The sequence below is a fragment of the Vanessa cardui genome, chromosome 11, assembly GCF_905220365.1.
Source record: "Vanessa cardui chromosome 11, ilVanCard2.1, whole genome shotgun sequence".
Lineage (NCBI taxonomy): Eukaryota > Metazoa > Arthropoda > Insecta > Lepidoptera > Nymphalidae > Vanessa > Vanessa cardui.
The window spans coordinates 6770699-6791280 of NC_061133.1; the positions used below are offsets into that span (position 1 = coordinate 6770699).

General features: G+C 35.7%; 2 protein-coding genes across 8 annotated transcripts in view; both read right to left on the bottom strand.

Annotated features, from left to right (window-relative positions):
* Window positions 1-596: 596 nt before the first annotated feature.
* On the bottom strand, window positions 597-10568 carry LOC124533834 (cGMP-dependent protein kinase, isozyme 1-like). Its single transcript, XM_047109367.1, has 11 exons — window positions 10358-10568; window positions 6530-6894; window positions 5960-6243; window positions 5552-5721; window positions 5112-5350; window positions 4887-4987; window positions 4507-4723; window positions 3763-3994; window positions 3238-3336; window positions 1640-1896; window positions 597-1206 (listed from the first exon to the last, which is right to left on the bottom strand). The coding sequence occupies exons 1-11, from the start codon at window positions 10457-10459 to the stop codon at window positions 1047-1049; spliced, it is 2226 nt and encodes a 741-aa protein (XP_046965323.1). The 5' UTR covers window positions 10460-10568; the 3' UTR covers window positions 597-1046.
* Window positions 10569-10887: 319 nt separating this feature from the next.
* LOC124533658 (RNA binding protein fox-1 homolog 3) overlaps window positions 10888-20582 on the bottom strand; it is a 75768-nt gene continuing 66073 nt past the window's right edge. For 4 of the 7 annotated variants that reach the window (XM_047109077.1, XM_047109071.1, XM_047109076.1 and 1 more), the window contains 5 exons: window positions 20482-20536; window positions 19673-19693; window positions 18567-18714; window positions 17190-17250; window positions 15865-17100 (listed from right to left, as the gene is read on the bottom strand). In XM_047109077.1, coding sequence (XP_046965033.1) covers window positions 16804-17100; window positions 17190-17250; window positions 18567-18714; window positions 19673-19693; window positions 20482-20536 — 582 coding nt within the window. In that variant the 3' untranslated portion in view covers window positions 15865-16803. Of the gene's footprint in view, window positions 14505-14951; window positions 15016-15753; window positions 17101-17189; window positions 17251-18566; window positions 18715-18778; window positions 18882-19672; window positions 19694-20481; window positions 20537-20582 lie in introns of those variants that run through there. The other 3 variants (XM_047109072.1, XM_047109075.1, XM_047109074.1) reach the window with 3 other exon arrangements.

The window sequence follows — 20582 nt, forward strand, 5'->3', positions numbered from 1 at the left end:
TGGTTTTGTTTTAATGCCGCATATATATAAGTCTATTAAGGTCGATTTTTCATTCAATTACATCACTTTATTTAGTCTCAAGATCAGTCATTCCCGTCCTTGTCATGAGTTGATCAGACATTTCGAATTATAAAAATTGATCAGTTTGGTAAACATTTTTATGACTATTGTAATAACGAAACAAATACGAAAATAGTTTATTCGAAAATACCCGTGATATGATATGTATGATTCAGAATGCACATATGATATACGTAAGCAAGATATTTTATATATTCAGGTTGTTTTTATTGATAAAATTGTCGTTGCAGCAAACAAACGTAAGAAAAGTTTGAAGGTGAGAATTGTAAACATACTAATACTAAATATTTGAAGAAAAGTCCCCGGTGGTTTATATCAATTTCGAAGAGATAAGTAATAATACACGTTCATTATTATGTTTATGACAAATATATGTTTTAAAAGAAGGGGAAAAAATTCAAAATAAGATTTAAGTTCATTTTATTTATGACACAGTTTTAAACATTATTCAAAAATAAAATAGAATATTATCACCATTTAATAAAATGCCCTTTTTTCACAATGCATTTCGTAAAACAATACATTTTGTAAAAGGAATATTATGAAAAAATAAGACTTAAGGGAAAATGTATTGATCACAATTTATTGAATATATTATATTAATTATTTATAAGTACAATATCCCATTGTTAGCGGTTTCTAATACGTAAGTAGTCTATTGTTGATGTCTGCTGATTCACATGTGTAAACCTTTTAAAGAGTTTATTTTCAGGTCGACCAGCATAATTTTCACTTTTTACATTGTTCCACTAATTAGATGAAGTAGTTTTAATTTTACTACAAACAATAATAAAAATAATTAACATAGTGACACATTTGCTACAACACAAACAAAAACTTAACCATCAAATTATCTAAATATCTCTTCAAAAACAGCACCATTTTCAGAGTATGTTATATTTAATCTACTCAGGATTAAGTATATAAAAGAAATACAATATAAGTGTATTATTTTGGTTTTTATCTTAAAAATTAACATCCCAGCCGGAGGTCTCGTCTGGTGGTAACTTATCTTTGGGATATTTTTCAAAGTTAGATAAATCGAGGTCGTTGGTAACAGGTTGCACCAATGGCGCCTTCATCTTGCCTTCACGCAAAGCTTCAAAGTCAAAGCCGAGGAACCATCTGGAATTTGAAAAAAATTATAAATTGAATTTATTTTGTATCAGTATTTATATCATATTTGGTATTGTACTATGTAATACCACATATATAGTATATTTAAAATGACATATTTGGTAAAATATAAAGATAATATAGACAATATTGCGATTTCCCAATAATATTTTAAAAGGTCTTTCGGTATTACTACAATTATTTAAGTAAAAGAAGGATAAAATGTTTAAATTTATATTCAAAATATTTTTTATGGTCTTCTTGAGAGTCGGTAGTTATAATGTTAATATTATCGAAGAAATATTCCTAAATAAAAAAGTGTGGTTTCCAAACATACATATTAACTTCAACTAAATCACTAAACATAAGCATTTGTGAGTCATTTCGAAATTTAACAGGAAAATCCTAAAAACAAGTGAGAGTTAAATGATGTCATAGTTACTTGTGATTCTTGATATCCGCGATGCCGTTTTTGAGGTATCCCAGACGCTCGGCGGGCACGGCGCGACATAGCTTGCGGATGAGCATCTGAGCGGACTTGGGCACGCGCGGGTGGAAGGCGACGGCATCGATGCCGCGCAGGATGAGCGTGTATGTCTTCATGTGATCTCCGCCCGCCGCGCGGAAGGGCGGCTTGCCCACCAGCAGCTCGTGAATGAACACGCCCAGCGCCCAGCAGTCCACGGCGCGGTCATGACCCTGCTCATTACAATAAAGATGTTGGTCAATATAGTGTTTGAGTATGTGTTGAATTAGGTCTATGGTTAGATGTAACGGTTTGATTTTTATACATACATACATTTATTTTCTACATAGCATTAAAAACCATGTCGTGTATTAGCACACGTAAGGAAACGAACGAGTGAGTGCGTGAAGCGTGACCGCATTCGATAAAAGTGCTTTGCGTCAGAAACGAGTTTGAGAAATATTCAATTCAAGCATCTTACAGCATTTGAATCTGGTTTTAGATCATGCCTACAATACGGATATTGCTAGAGTTACATTACAATATCAGAATCAGTGTACCCAAATATATGTGACATTAACAAATAAAATAGTAATTAATTGCAGTCGTTCGAAGGCTACGTAAAACGTAATCGTTTATCGATTCCTACAACTTTCTACTACTAGTAGGTACCCAGTATAATCCCCTAAGAAATTATTGATTACACTAACAGCTATACATATTGCCTTGACCTCAGAGGAAAACATTTATATAAGGTTAAGCGTAATGAAAACCGTTAAAATAATGTTAACACATTTTCTATAATTTCCGACCAGAAACTTCCAGTTCAAACACTTTTATTTCTTTTCTCGATAGAGGAGAAAAATTATTGAAGAAATATTAGTAAATATAACAGTGTCATTTTCAAAGACACTAAATAAAAATAAGTAAAGAAAGTAACAGTTTTAATTCATTAAAAACCATGTCTTACTCATGAAACTTGTAATTATTTTAATAATTTTATGAGTATTGTATTATATATTTTTTTATTTGATTAATTTTTACACTATTGTTTTTTTTATTTTATGTATGATATAAATGTTAATACCGCTTATGCTGTGCATTGTGTATGCATAATTATATTTGTCATACTAATTTATTTCAACAAACTGCTTGTAGTAATGTACTTATTTTCATTGTTTGAATAAATAAAAAAAATATTGTCTATTTATGAACAAGTTCGTATTGAAGCGATAATCACTCGATCTTTTCTTGTACTTAGTTTTTCGTTGTTTCTACTCTAAAGTATATTATTGTACTATACGGATGTTGGTTTAGTTAAGAAGAAGCTAAGTAACAGGGTCGACTATTCCAAAAATATTTTAAATCTATAGCAGGTGTACTGTAGATAAAAAACAAATGACCAAAAATTATCGAAATATCTTTTGGCGGTATGTGTTAAAAAGCAAGACCAAGAGTATGTTCAGTGTTTAAATAAGTAGAAAAAAAATTGAACGTTCATGAAACGTCAGATTGACAATGAAGATGACCTTCAGTTAATCAATAAAATAAAATACTTTAATATCTCACAATACCTTATTCAGCACAATCTCAGGTGCTACATATTCGGGGGTACCGGCAAAAGTCCAAGTTTTGCTGTTTGTCGTCAATCTCTTGGCAAAGCCAAAATCAACCTGCAATTAAAACTTGTAATAAGCCGTATGTTACTATATTATTTTATTAGAATATAAGAAATTTAATGGAGAAAGAGATAATGAAATACAGTTTCGTCGTTTCTGGATACAAACATTCCAAAAAAAATACCATCAATTTCGTTGTGAACGGTATTATAACATACATTATTTTGAGTGAGTTTTTTGAAGGTACTGATAGTATTTATAAATACTATTTACGTACTTACACGATATAAACATATTTTTAATAAGATAATAATTCTACAAAAAATGAATACTAATATTGCTAATAAATCTGTTCAAGTAACTTAATCTTGTCGTTTAATTCTTGTCGTTACAACCTACAGTAATTAAATCATAATGAATATGATAATGTAGATATATATAAGGTAATGTTTATTTTTATTATTTCTAGATAAGACGTACTAATTTAATGTAGCCCCGTTTATCCAACATCAAGTTCTCAGGTTTAAGATCTCTGTATATGATATCTTTAGAGTGTAGGTACTGGAATGCTTCGACCACGCAGGCGGCCATGAAGCGGGAGATATTCTCGGGGAAGTAGCGTTGCTTCTGCAGTATAGTCCACACATCACCGCCCAAAACCGGTTCCATGAGAAAATATATATACTTATTATCCTTAAATGTCCGATATAATCTGTAAAAAAAAATTATATCATGTAACATCAATAGCAGATATATAAGTACGTACGTATATGTATATTAAATTATTTTTGCGTCATAATGATTAGTCATATGATACGGCTAGCGGTTAGATATCACACGCATCACGTACGCATTCTGTTATAGTTCTCGTTTCGGTTGCGTTTTACCAGTAATATGTCATTAATTGCAACTATACGTCTGCGCAAGCAGACATATAATAATAACATATTATTGTTATTAAATAATTGAGCTTAGTCATCTATTCTTAACAATGCTGCTCTTTATAAGAAATTAATGATTTAAAAAATAAGTGATGAATTTTAAATTTAAACTACTTAGATCCTCATAATATTACATAATTGGACAGGTTAGTTTATTATTATATTAATATAATATATGTTTAACAATCATGTGTAATGTTGATATCTTAAAAATTTGTACCATATTCGAGATTGCCATAGTTTCCAGTTCTAAAATACCTACACAGTTACAGTGAAAATTTACCTGCATATGAATCTACTTTTACATGCCATCATAAGGTTTTTCTCGTTGAAAGCATGTTCCTGTTGCTGCTGCTGTACCATATCTACTTTTTTAAGGCATTTCAGTGCGAAAGTTAGCGTCGGGTCTCGCTTATACTGTACGAGTTCAACTCGCCCAAATCCGCCTACTCCCATGGTACCCACAATCTCCAGATCTTTTAATTCCACATATTCGTATTCTATCAAAAGAAAGAAATATTTTGATTACTAAAAAACTAGGTGTAAACAAAATAATTTTATATAAAAAAAATCGGTGATTTTATTTACTTCAAATTAAAATTATATTACTTTTTTACAAATATTTTTAATTGAAGTTTAATAGGAAATTAGGACAAGCCATACCGCTTTTGACAACTGATGTCTTTTTTTGCTGAGAGGGCCTTGGATCTGAATGTCTTACATTTTTCAATTCGTCCAAATTACCCAATAGTTCTGTGAAAGGTCTGTAAAATAAAATACACCTGTTTAAAATCATGCTGTAAAACTACCGATTAGATTTCGACCACTAGCCAGTTGTGTGTTTATTTTAAATTATTATATGAATAGGTATATTTTGAAATAAAGTACCCGCGTTCCAGTGTTAGGCATTCCACGCCGGGCGGAAGAGCGGTGACACTGGCAAGGCGGCGGTCTTCGTGGAGTAACGCCTGCTCGCCGAAGTATTCTCCTCTCCGAAGAGAACCTACGCGTCTTTCTCCTCCATCTTCTTCTCGTTTAGTTACTATTACTGTGCCCCCACGAATTATGTAAAATTTGTCGCCACGATCTCCTTGTCTAACCACAGTCGTCCCAGCGGAAAAGAATTCCTGCCGAAAAAGTAGCTTTCATTTTATCTTCAATTGGTTTACTTTGGTTTCTAATTTTAGTTTTTACATATCTTTATGATTGAGTTATAATGAAATTGTTGTCACTATTGATAAGTTTTACATGGATATTTATTGAGACTATAAAAATACGAAAGAGATAGCTAATATAAATAAAAAGTAGGTTATAATCTCATAACAAACCCTTTTCAAAAATTCTGCAATCTTAGCTAGTTCTATCGCATGGATGCCTTGAAGAAGAGGTACAGATGACAAGAAACGAATGTTATCTTCCATTTCTTGACGACCACTACGGACCATAATTTTTTGGAAAACTCGTCGCTCTAGTGTCCATACTTTTGCTTCAGTGATGCCTTAAAATTTTAATATTACCAAATTGAGAGTTAAAATAAAATACAACGGCCTTATAACATAATATGACATTTAAACCAAGACCCAAGTATTCCAATGATAAGAGCAACGAAATTTGATTGATTATTAAGAAAGATAGATAAATTAAGGTTGCAATTTAATTTCGTCGATCTATATATATATTAAAATCATTTATTATAGCGTACTTAATGGTGGAAAGTATTCTTTAAAAATACCTACAACGAATAGAAGCGAATCTTTTGGCTTTGTATAAAATGGCAAGTTCTCCGAACGCTTCTCCAGGGCCGAAGTTCTTTACCACTTGACCTCCTTTTAATACTTCAAATTGTCCATACGCTGAAACGAATAAATGACTTCCACTTTCGCCTTCACGAATCATGAGACTACCGGCTGGAAATTCTTGAGAACTCATTGCCTCTACGACTGCAAGAAGACGTTCTTCGTCCATTATATTTCTTAAAAAGTCATTAGCCATGATGGCTTTTTTTATTTGTTTCGATGACCTGTGGAAACAAAGTTAAATTAAAATGAAATTAAAAACAAACTTTTCGTTTAAAAAGCGATTCAATATTTTTATCTGATAAAGTGATAAATGTACATGTTTTTTGATCTTGACAATGTATTAACGGGAAATAATCAAGGTATTTAATATTAATCAGAAAGAAATAAGTTTAAGTGTGATAATAGACAGTTATTGTATCTATATCGTGAAAATTTTTCACGTAGTGCAATATTTTATCAGGTGACTACAACATTAGAAAAATATTTAGATTGGATGTCGTTACTCACGTTTCATCTTTAGTAAACTTCTCATAATTTAAGTCGCTCGGAAATCTTTCACCATCCAAAGGTGTATGAGGCGCAATTATACCTCGCTTGCGCCGTGCACGTTTCTCGGGATCGGTTTGAACTAAATCTGAAATGGTCTTACGACCGGCGCTACTTTTTCTCTCATCCGCATTTTCACTGTCAGAATCCCGTTGATTGCTAAAGCCGGTGATAGATTTTTCACTTTGAATGCTCATGTAACTCGACTTCTTACTGGATCCCCCGGGATCAACCGATAATGAAATACTTTTTTTGAAATGTGATGCATTTCCATTGATGACAATGTTTTCGACCTTGGGAGTTTCAGGGACTACATCGGGAAATCTCTGAAATTAGAACAGTAATTGGTGCACTTTGGTATATGGTTGGAATAAGAAATATCATCCTGAGCACTATTAACAATAGGGGGGTCTTAATTGTCGAATGCACCGGTACTGGTGAAACTTGTGAAGCCAAAGTGTTCTTTAAATAATCTGTATTATAAACAGGTACACTGTTAAACTATAAAAACTTTTTATATTACTCTATTGATACTACAATATATACAGCTCATATATTAATAGCGCAAGCCAATTTTGTCCCAGTGGTTATGGGACGATAGATGCATAAAATCGATTACGGTTCTTTTTTAAGAGCTCAGGCTGTAGATCTGAAGAAAAATAAAGAGGAGTCTTTATAGCAATTTAATAAATATAATTTAGTAAAACATGACTTTTAGTGCTTCATTAAAAAAACCTAAACAAAATTAAAGTAAATTCATAAGTATACAATAGTGTACACAATATATCAAATAGTGTATACTATTATGGTGTATAGTATAGTGATATACAACATTAAAAAGGTTTCATAATTTTCGCGCCAACTGTAGTGAGTGACGAGTGACTTGCAGTTTACGATTAAATTAATAATACAGCTTTTGAAATTCCTAAAAATATTTTGATTAAACGCGAAATTTTGAAAGCGAAAGGGCGACCTACTTGTATATTTAAAATTAAGATTATAAACAGCTTTCATCAAACTGAGGAAGTAGTATATTTTCTGGATTATTGTACTAATACTTCGGTTTGGGTTCAATAATGTATATTTAAGAGTATTTTAAACATTTATTTTAAAAAAGAAAAGTTAATTACTATAAAATCATGTCAAATAGAGTGTGTTTAATTTTGCGCTATACAGTAAATTAATACGTCATTTTTATACCTATTAGCATATGCTTATTACGTTAATATTTCCTTCAATGTCAAATGTTAGATATTGTATAAATTCAGAAAAAGAAATATTGACTGAAAAAATCCTTTGACTTATTAGTCGAGTCGAGTATCGAGTATGTATTTAACAGGCAGGTACGGGTGGGGTCTCTGCCGATGGATGTATAAGCAGTTACTATTGTAAGCTATTTAAATATAAATAATATGTATTTTACATAAATATGATTATGATTTGACTATTTTTTTAAATGTGAAAATATGAGCAAGGCGGGTAGCCAAATAAATTGTAAATGTAAGAAGGGTAAAAGCTTTTAAAAGCACTGGGTGAATAGATTCACTCTCAGTTCGTTTGGGGTTTTGATGGCGAAAGTAATTTAAGGTAAGATCATTGTACTAATTGTAATGCTCATTGTAATAAGTTAAAAATGTATTAATGTTTAAAATGTGTTGTGTAAAATAAATATACTATGTGATGTGTATGTTCTGTTTTATTTTAGTATAAAATATTAGTAAAACGTTTACACTATATAATGTAATCATTAGGTAAACTGACTTAAACTTAATAGAGATAATATACCTATAAGTAATTATGTTTATAACTATCGCCCTGGCTTCGCACGGGTTTAATACTGTTACTAAATATACCTACTACAGAATTTCTTCATTAACGACATCACATTAGAATCTTTTAAAATTATCAGTTTTTCTCTACTATATTGTCCATGTATTAAATACAAAAAAAAAACGCATAAAAATCCGGTGCGTAATTTTAAAGACCTAAGCATACATAAGGGTAGACAACGGTAAGCGACTTTGTTTTATGCTATGTAATGATGATACATAACCTATATCTAGAAATATTTTGATATGTATAAAATAAATAATATTTGAAAAAAAATAAGTCTCTTAAGAATTTCTTGCCAGTTGCTCGGTAGAATCTACTTTCCGAACCGGTGATAGCTTCACTTAATATAGTTGTTAAATGGCGATACACAAGTGCTTGTAAAAGGCTACTCGAATAAACTAACAACTCATAAAACTGAAAAAGGCACACGTGCTAGAAGGTACTGTATTTAGAGAAGCCATGAACATCGTTTATTTCTCTAATACAGACGTTTGAAATTAAAAATCTATTTAAATAACACATGTTTTTAATATTAGTTTTATCTTTAGTTAAATCTTCATTCATTTTGATTTATCATTAAACAATTTATCAGTAAAAATGCTTTGATTTAACGATTGATATATCCGCCTTGGAAGAGATCGATGGTTTTATAAAAAAGATTAAATTATTTTTTTATGAGTTATCTGTTTATTTGATTTACAATAAGTAATTAACAGTATATAATGCTTTGTATGTATATTAAATATGTTTCTTTTGATCTTAATTAATTAATAATTTACTCAAAGGTAAATACTTACAATAGGTACTTTTACATCGTGAATTAATCAGGCGGTAAATGTTTAATTTAAATAATTTTAGTGTGTTTGGATTAAGATTTTATTAGAAGTATTTCCTTGTTCCTTGTTTAATTCAGAGACGTTTCCAATAGATACACATCAGAGATGTTCCGAATTACACGCTATAGTAAATGTTCGCTTTCAAAGTGATATCTGCTTTCTAAGTATTTAAGCTCTCGTATGTTACAAGTCAAGTGACAATTACATACAAGGTAAAATGTACATTGCATACAAAAGCCGTAACGAATGTACTAATAAATACTTATATTTTTACACAAAATTAGAATTATTACAAAAATACATAAGTACCTATATATTTACTTTTAACTACCGATTCATTAGTATTAAGTTTAATAAAACATTACTCACATGCTAAAATTAAGTAACGTTTATATCATCAATGAATTGAAAATTCGAAGAAAAATAAAATAACAACTATATTAATATGGATTAATATTTTTATGTAAATGATAACATATATCTGGGCTAATTTAAGTGACTCAATCAACTGCTCAGATTTTTCAGGCAGAAGGCAATGTATAGGTAGTGGATACTATGTAAAACTTAATATATCATAGAACGTATCGACGTAATATAATCGCGCATGGACTGTAATGGCTTGTAATTCCAACTTATATGTTTTGAAAGTATTTTTATACTAAAGTTGAATTTTCATTTAACAATACATGTTTACGTAAATTTGTTAGTAGTGATTTCATGATGTTAGTATTATTTTACTTTTAATTAGTATTTTTTTAATAAATTATTAATTACATACAATTAATAATAATAGTTACTCAAAGGAAACTCTACACATTAATAATATCAGTAACGGCTTATGTAGCGTGTATTTTACCTACTTTCTATTTTATGATAAGCTAGTTGGGAATTTACACCCACGGCAATTATTTTTGATACGCAAAGGAATACTTAAGTATATTAAGTTATCCGCTCCAGATTTTTAAAGACAAACGCCTTATCTAGTTTAGAATCAAAAACAATCAAATCAAAATATTTAAATTGCACAATCGTAATTAATACATACATGTAGAAATAGATATTGTATATACAATGCTCGGATTAAAAATTAAACAAAAGATGAGCATCTGTCGATACTTACAATAGTTTCCCTTCGTTGTACGGAATCAGAGCGCTCTCTTACGGGAGTGGCAAGATTAAATCCTCCTTTGGACGCCCATTTGAATGGCGGACACAGCACCATGTTAAATAATTGTATGAACTTGTCAGATATTGTGCATTATAGAAGTAAGGCTATCGCGCGATGCGAAGCGTTCACGTTGCGAACTAAGACTGCTCGATCGGCGCACAAGCAGCCCTTATCGCAAACACTAGATAATCTTGCCATACCGATTGTTTTAATTATTCCGTAGCAAACGATGATTACTATTTATTATCGAAGAACCTTGCAATCTTATCGCTACAAATTGTATCTTCTCACCAAATCAAAACTATTCATAATAAAACAGTCGTTAGATATCAATAATAATTTTATAAATACAATCATTTTGGCTTGTCTAATCCACACGTAAAATAACGTCGTTAGGACGGTTTTATTTCTGACGACAACAAATCTCATTTCACTTCATTAGTTTAAGGATACAACAAAGGGCATCAGGAAATAAAAACACATTTAAATTCATACTATAATTTATTAATAACGTAAATGAGTACACAATGCCAATGGCTTTAAATGATTTACTTCATTCAACATTTTCCATTTGAAAAAAATATATATTTACAATAGGAGAGAAAATCAGCTCTGCAATCTATGATAAAATTGCCACACGAAAAATCTATTCATTACTTTATCACAAATCGCACGAGAGGGATCGCTGTGCACTCGGCTCGATAACATTCGACAACAAAAAACCGCACAACGGCCGGCTCTGAGCTTCCGCGCTAGATTAAAACGTGCATCGATTCTATAAAACGTGCCGAACGGAAGACAACCATCAGGTATAACAAACGTAAGTTTTAAGGTATATCAAAAAACTTGAAAACGTTTCAATATCATACGTACAACATACAGATACGGAAATTGAGCACGGTAATTAGTATCTATCAGTGCCGCCGGGGCGTCGACGAGTGCAATTGACGAACAAGTGATACTTATGAATTCGCTACGTTAACAACAGGCCGCGAACGGGCGGCGGCGGCGCCGGTAACATATGTACAGTCGGTCGGTTTGTGCACAGCGCTATCGAATGATTCGATTTGATTTAACATCTCTTAAAAAACGAGAAACAATCGTTGATACAAAATACATAATATTATCCTTAATTTAACGATTATTATATTATAATACATTGATCTTGATGATTTCTTTTCAAAACCTTATTGTAGCACACTAACCATTTTGTCAGATATGTCATTTAAATTCAGATTTTTCTCCGAGTAACAATTTGGCTTAGAATATGAAACACCTAAAATCTTAAATAATTCATTTCGTATATTTTAATTTATACTTTAATTTCATCAAAATCATCTATAAAAGTTAAAATAAAATTATAAAATCAGCATCGATTTAGAGATAGAGAGAGATCAAGTACACGTGGCGACTTTTGGGCCGGTGAGACGCAGCAGAGAGCGCTTTCCTTAAACCTAATCTTGTGCCTCGTCCAAAACGCGCTAAGTGTACTTGCTTTACAAAACGATACTCAAAAATTTGATTCAACACAAACATTTGTGACATTGTTCAACACGACTACGAAAAATATATAAAATCATAATCATCGATAAGATTCACGTGTACTTGTAACTGTACTTAGGTACAAAATTGCATAAAAAATCTAAAAAATCAGTAAAGTATAAAACTAAAACCTTAAAGATAAACATTCATACATGAGTATTTAGCGATAAAGCACAGTATTGTTCGAAGCTGCAACATGACTACAGTAACGTATAATAATAATAAATTTAAGCCTAAACATAAAGCCAGTGGCACTACTAGGTGAGTGAAGTATACCAAGTCGGCAATCAGAAAATATGACACATAGAACCTCTACAGAGAATATTAACTTACAGTTTATAATTCAGATATACCAAAAGTGTACTTCGTAGTTATCACATAAAACCAGTAGGAGCGACGCGAGCACCTTTAACCTATACGATTGTGCGCGAAAAGACTAGAAATTCTAAACGGACGTAATTAGAAACCGCAAATTTATCTTTGAACCTTTTGTCTTATTGTACAAATGAGCGGCTCGTCTCCATCGTGTACGTAATTAAAGCTATTCATGCAGACGGCACTGCGCTATCTCACGACTTGAAACGAATGCCGGTGTTGCGACGGCAACGTCGGCCTGGCGAGACTGTAAACGAAACACCTAAATCATAAAGAAATGCACAGTAATTGTTCAGACGTCGATGATGACAATCCACGGTCGTCTTAATCCCTTCGCAAACACAACTTTGTAACAGCGCACTTGAAATCAGATCTGTATGACGATAAAACGAAGGTGAGCTAATCAGTTATGAGTTTTGGTTACGAATTACGAATTACGTGCACAACTTGTAGATTTTTTAAGTTTTTCTAACTGAAAGACTATTAAATCTAATGAGAAGAAATGAATGACATGCAAAGCTCTGCGAACGTATGAATCGATGGGTTTTTGTGCTTTGGTATAAACGTTGAGCGAATCCATAGATGGTTACAATATTTTACAATCCTAATGCAAACGTTAGATCTAAACATTACGATTCCTAAGGGGTTGGACCCGTACGCATATTTGTTCCATAAAATGAAGGTTATCAGATAGCACTGTAAAGTTAGATACAGTAGAAGTAGTATTAAACATAATTACAAGGAGAAATCTCAGTGATATGTAGAACTCCACGGAGTACTCTTTACTTAAACTACATCTAAAGCATTACTCGCCTACCTTCCAGTAAGTTAGACATTAGAACTAACGACCGATAAACGACTCGGCCCACTCTACAGGACTGCAAAGTAAATATTCCAATTATTCTATAAACGACAGCGAAGTGTACAGCGTGACTGAAATAAACACTTATTTATAGAGTATCGCTTGGACTTCGGAGTCGGAAGCGCGGCGCAATAAAATAAGGCGTCGAATAACTGACGCACTACTCCGAGTCTAATTCATTTCGTTACAAGTGACGCATCGACGCACGGCACGTACGTGTGCGTCGCACGCACGTCACACACACACACACACGGCGACGGCAATGCGGTAAGACCCAAACGATACTCGGAATCCGTCTATAATTACATTAGTGGTTACGATCAAAATGTAGAAGGTAACAATTGAAAAATATACGTGTAAATAACAACCGAGCAAATGGCACCACTATCTATACGCACCACATTGTAAATGTTATTAAAATATACTACAAAACGACTAACTACATACCGAAACTATGTAGGAGGAATTTCAAATGTATCCTTGCGTCGAATACAATCGATCTATAATGTAGGAGTATACGTATAAAATACAGATAAAATAAAACACAGTATCAAAAATAACATTTCACGGTAAAACAAATTTAGGGGACAGCACACCGTTTCACACTAGTTCACGCCGGTTCACACCGGTCCGGACCGGTTCCAGCTACCCAAACGCGAGTGTGTTTAGTAGCCAACCACTTCATTCTAACTGTTGTCCGGCGAACTACTCGTAGTGGAAGCGTTAAAATAATGATTTATTAAATTAAGAGTATGTTGTAAAATTAGTAAAACGTGTTCGAATTCAATATTTACAATTTTTATATGATATGCAAGTGCAAAGCTCACTAAATATATCGTTACATGAATTTGTCTATTGTCAACAGTACGAACGTAACAACTACTCTAGGGCCGCACATCGACAACGTGTCGGCTCGATATCGTGTAACTCTTACAAATATCTAAGAACGAATGCATTCCGTTAGCTGCTCGCACTTGTATATGCATTTCCCACGTAATTTACAATACAGTTCAACTTAATAAACTATTTCTGTTAGAAATTTTAATGACTTTGGTATTTATAAGTTCCCGGCCCGACGGGCCGACGGGCCGACGGGCCTAGTTGGACTCTTGAGACCGCTATCCAAGCTTACTTAGACAGTACTCGGCTAGCACTATTATTACTGATACCTATAATTAATTTTTGTACGTTTACAAAGAGAGTTCATTGTCATGTTACGTAAAGATGACGAAGTTTTCATATTCGAGTAATAAAATCCTACTTTGTTCCACTGGCTTAGTATGGCGCGAATCTGTTGTATCCGCTTCTGTAGACGGCAGTCTGCAACAAAAACTTTCTAGTTCAACACTTTTACGTATGAAATCGAACACAAACTGACATTTTAGAAGGGAACCAAAAAATGTAGTTCATGAAGTCCAAGTCCCATTGACGATATGATAATTAATTATCACTTCTTCATCAAAAGTATAACACCTCGCCTCATTGCCTCCACTGGTGACAGGAGGGCTGGTTCGTTTTTTGCCCAGAGGATCGGAATTGCGATTCAACGGGGAAATGCTGCTATCATTCTTGCCACCATTCCACGCGGTCAAGATTTATACAGTAACTAGTTTTAGTTTATATCTGTATATATATATATTTAAGCATTTAATGTTATTAATTCTTATGTTAATAAATTATCACTGACAATAAATGACTGGCAATGTTTATCTACCGATTGTTTTTCAATTGTATTAATAAAAAATATAATTGACATAATATTCTTACCCCATATCCTGTCACTGGTCCAATACCGTGGCCTAAATATGGGTCTGCATACTCCCGACCGTACCTGTATAACCGAAAACAGATTATTTTAATCGAACTGAAGGACGAGAACGATAACTGACTCCTTTGATTTTATTATAGCAACACCAAAGTGAAGGCACAGGTATATGCATAATATGAGAATTCTCTAATTGTTTCTTATTCATCGTCAAGCACAAAACAAGCACACGAACACTCAGAGGTGCTCGAATCAGCTGGATATGAACCAGCATAATTTTAAAATTCAACACGACATTTCAGCTCGCTTCGTATAAAACCTTTCAAAAAGAATATGAAAGGGATTCGGCTATCATAGATATCAGATAAAGTATCGGATCCTCGCGATAGTTCCTCCACGAAACATCGCTTATTATATAGATGGGCTCGTTCTGTAAATATACGGAATTTTTTTTTTATGGTATAGGTTGGCGGACGAGCATATGGGCCACCTGATGGTAAGTGGTCACCATCACCCATAGACAATGACGCTGTGAGAAATATTAACTATTCCTTATATCGTCACTGCGCCACTAACCTTGGGAACTAAGATGTTATGTCCCTTGTGCCTGAAGTTACACTGGCTCACTCACCCTTCAAACCGGAACACAACAATACTGAGTACTGTTATTTGGCGGTAGAATAACTGATGAGTGGGTGGTACCTACCCAGACGGGCTCGCACAAAGCCCTACCACCAATCATGCGAGCAAGCGAGGAGTCCGTAAGCGACGTCGAGAGAAACAAGTGTGTAGGGGGGGCCTTACGTGGCGGCGAGGGGCGCGAGCGCGGCGGGCGCGGGCGCCGCGTTGACGGCGGCGGCGGCGGCCCGCGCGGCCGCGCCGTAGTTGGCGGCCGCGGCCGCCGCCGCCGCGTGCTGCGCCGTCGTCAGCGGGGACTTGAGCAGGGGCGCCGCCGCCGCCGCTGCCGCCGCCGCGGCCTGGAACACCAACGCGAAACACTCACCATCGTTTAGGGGAGGAGCGGAAGCGTGCGCGTCGAGAGACGCGGCCGTGTTGTGACTTTAAGTTATGCGTTGCGTTTTGCTATTTGTTAAATATATTTCTGTAGTCGGCCCGATCGTTACGTCTCGTTTAGCTTCTGCGATGTGTTGCATCGTGTATTTTATGTTTCTGATGCATTGCATATATTTGAACAATGAGCCCACAGAGGCGCATTCGTAAAATATATACATGTGTGATTGCAATATAAAAATTTGATTATGGGTATGGGTTAGTTCTGGTATGTTTCGAGATGTGTCGTTCGATACCTGATATATGTGGATGATATCTTACCGCGTCGCAATATCCGAGATCGATGAGGTGTCGCTTCGAATGTGAACATAGGCCGATAATACTTAAGTTTGATAGAATAAAGCATAAGTGATGCATAAAAAATATCAAAACACAATAAGTAAACCGTCGTGTAATTTATTTACATTATAAACATGCAACGTTCCTTAAACACAAATCTGCAATAGGTTTGTGATAAATCATATATTTTTCCGCAGCAACGTTATGTATCAGAGACATCGTTCGCTGTTGCAGAAAAATACCGATTCGAGGTGATTGCGAGTGAACAGACGATGGGCATGCAATACGCAATCGATAAGGAACAATAGTCGCGTATGACACAAACTACAACAGTACAGTACAAGACGCGGTGTCTTACTCATGTCACTAGGCTAAATACGTGGTGATGGTTAGTAGTTACGAACGACAAGACGTGATCGAGTGTTGTGGGCTCAATGTTCTACTCGGAGCATGATGTCGATTAGCATCTGATCGTCAACTCACAGCTTGCGCATACGCCTATAACTAAGTCACCCACCACAATACTAACGGACAAGAAACAACTGAATGGGAAGCAAAGGGCCGCGCCGCCGGCGTCACCTCAGTTACCACAGCACATTGTGCACGCTGACGGGACCGCACTATATAATAATAAACAGCAACCAAAATCCCAGCACTCACTCCACAATGATTATCAAACTGTACTAGCGCGGTGGAACATGAATTAGGAAGCGATAGAAATACAGATATAATATTATCGGAGTCGCATTCGAGAGAGATCTCGCGACTCGCGACGGTTACCTCGGCTGCGGGCTTCGCCGCCTGTAACAACACACGGACGGTCACGGCCGAAACCTCACATCATCTCATCACACTCGTATTGTACACAGCGTTAGTCGGGAAGTAATTACCTGGAGTCGGTAGTTGGAGTCCGCCGTCGCGGCTGCGGCTAAGAACGGGTCGTAATACACACTGTGGATTGGAAAGATCAGCAAATTAAAGGCATTACTTTGAAAACATTAACACGACACGGTTTTTTAAATTAAAGAGCTATTTAATTAACCCTTAATTGAGTCAAGTAATTAAGCGTTATTACATAGAAAGAGTTTTTATTATTTTTATTTAAAAATATAAATTTAAAATAACTCAAAAAGGAAAAGGAAAATAATAAAGTTATTAAGTTAATATACACTTTAGAATAGCATATATTATAAATTAACTTACAATGGGCTTTTTATATTAAAACATTACGCACAAAATCAAATTAGACGAAATTATATACTCCTTCTATTAAAGCTAGAACATATTTAATATATAGGTTACTGTAAACTTCTGCCAACAGCTTATGTGCTTAGCATTATATGGTTATGTTAGATAAATATTTAAAAATAAAACCGGTGAAATGCAACATTGATGACATAATATGTTCACTACACCACTACTTGTTAAGCGTTATACAAATTTTAGTGCAGAAGAAAAGTTAGCAGCAATTATTTAAAAAAGAATAAAATATATTCTATGTGTCGAATGATTAATTAGTTCTGTATTTACTTTGTTTTAAATATATTTAATGCGTACAAGGAAAAGAAGAGTAGAACAACAACATTCCTTAAGCAAATTATAATCAGTCTAACCAAATACTAATTGTATAACTAGACTATTAAAAATAAGTATATAGATCATATTTACATGATTAAAGACTAAACATCTATAGACATACAAAATGCTAAACAGACGGTTAATATCGAGGAACGATTAAAAAATATTCTATAGTTATTACGATTATAAGTTACAAAGTACTACGAGTTAATAATCAAGACCATGAATAATACTTTTATTACAGCTCAAAAAGCGTTTTATGACCGTGAGTAAGTTTTGTTATTACTAGTACAAACTAAAAGTATTATTTGCTCATACCAATGATGTTAGAAGTCGGACGGGATGCGGTAGGAAGCTTAATGGTAACGGTTAAGGGGAAGACTATCAAGGGACAAGCCTCGCCTCCTGTTTAAATTTTGGAAGTGATTTGTATCTGTACTGAAGGCTGGGTCGGACGATTCAAAGAGAAAACTTTCTTTGATATTATTAACTCTCTCTGTAGATCAGACAATTTTCTCTTTAGATCATGGGATCGTGCGTCACACAGCGCTCGAGCTCGATAAATATGTTTAGCCAAAGTCGTCGTCGAACAAAGTTATCGCCTCGGGCGTTAGCGACATCGCGGGCGAGCGTCGAGGCCGGTGCGGGTGCGGGTGCGGGTGCGGGCGGGATGTGCGGTGAGTACTCACGGTGCGTAGGCGTGCAACGGCGAGGCGTATGCGGCAGCGCGGGGCATCACGGCGGGTTGGAGGGGGTGGGGGTGCGCCGGCGCGGCGGCGGGGGGGCGCGGGGAGCGGCCGCGCAGCACGGCCGCGCCGCGCAACGCCGCCGCGGGAGCTACATGCAACACACATAGGGCTACTGGCATGCGGGTGCGGGTCGGGTGCGGGGTGCGGGGTACCTGCGTCGCTGCGCGGCGCGCGGCGCCAGCACGAGCGGTGGCGCGGGCGTGGCGGCCGGCGCCGCGCCCAGCCACGGCCACGTCACGCCGGACACCCGCAGCCCTGCGCACACATCGCGCCTCTACACACTGACTAGCCACTGCGACCTCTGCGCGACCACTGCGCCCTACAGACGGCGACTCCCGGCCCGTTGTCTATGAGTGGCGTCGGTCGCGATTCGTACCCGTTCGTCGTTTTCGTGCCGCCGTATGCTCATAGGTGGATCGTAGTTTTATCATATCGTCCTTGACGCGAAGCGATTGAATCATGTACTGCGATCGTCGGACGCGACCGTTTAGCCCGTATTCGGTGACAAATGTCTTTCAAATAAAAATATTGAAAACTATTTCGAGGAAATCCTTAATTTTTACAAGTGACGTGGCAGCTATTCCCTTTGAAATTAGATGCATACCCAAATGACTAATACGTTATTTTCAACAATTATTCACAAATAAACAATAAATCTATGTTACTATTTACGATGCACTAAAATGCAATTTCAATGACTAGGATGAATATTATTGACATAGACAGGTACCGGGCGAACCAAGGCCATGCCACATTACAGCACGACTGAGTCGTGTATCGAGAGGGTCGTAATGCTCACCACCGTGCGATCGATTAACACATATGTACCTACTGTCTGCTCTAAAAAGCATGGCCGTTAGGGTTGATTTTTACAGATGCCTCGAAATAGATCTGTCACATACAACATCTCATCGAGCAATAGTACTAATAAACCATAGTCCCACCACATAAGTAAGAAAGATCATGCTCGAATGAATGTTATTATAACAATGTAACGCGTAAGCTTTGGTCGAGGAATGAACGATGAAGTAGGGAAGACGGCTCACCTTCGGGCCACTGGACACACACTGAAACAAATAAAGAGAATTATTACAATTTTGCAGACGCTCGATGTCGCTACGCTAATACAATGACACAGTCCTAGAAGACATTCTCCACTACAGAATGGAAATATTGATAGTGCAAGGCCGAAATCGCATTCATTCCAACATAGTTCAAGATAGAGGAAATATTTTCGTAATGAGAGTGAAAACTAACAAGCCCACTAGTTCTGGTGTTATCGGATAGTGTTTGTCAGGCAACAGTGACGCCGGAGACAGTCCTTGGTATATTATAGTAAAACAACAAAACGCATGAAACGATAGCGCGGAGAGCTCGTAATACCGCTACTTTATAAGCGTCAAACATCAATAGTGCAATATTAGTTGGCGTTTAATGAAAAAATGTTAACTGATAATAGAAAAGGCGAATCGTTTTGAAATGAACGCGCTAGTCGTTAGCCCGGTACAGTAAACATGGATCGTGAGGTGCGTGCGCGGCTGTCTCCGCCGGCCCGATCTCTACGCAGCATTCTCCTACGAGCATTCCAACGGATCTAACACGTAACGCGCGAACATCAACATGGACAACACCGATGTGTATAAGCCAGCACTCTCACCCAGAGTGGGAACCGATCCGTTTCTAGCCAGAATATCTGGATGGGTTAAAAGAGAAAATCCTATGATGCATTATATTAAAATACATATTACAAACATATTGTGATATTCAGTACTATTGGGGACTTTAGTGCAGCGTTAGTTTGTGGTAAATGACACATGGGACTGGCGAGTTGAGTAATAATGTCAGCATCGCTTACCGTTGGGGACCGCTGGCGATTTCTTTGTCTGCACTCGCGCTGTCGCATTATTAACCTGTATTTCAGAATTAAACAGCATGTCAGAATATATTATACAGAGT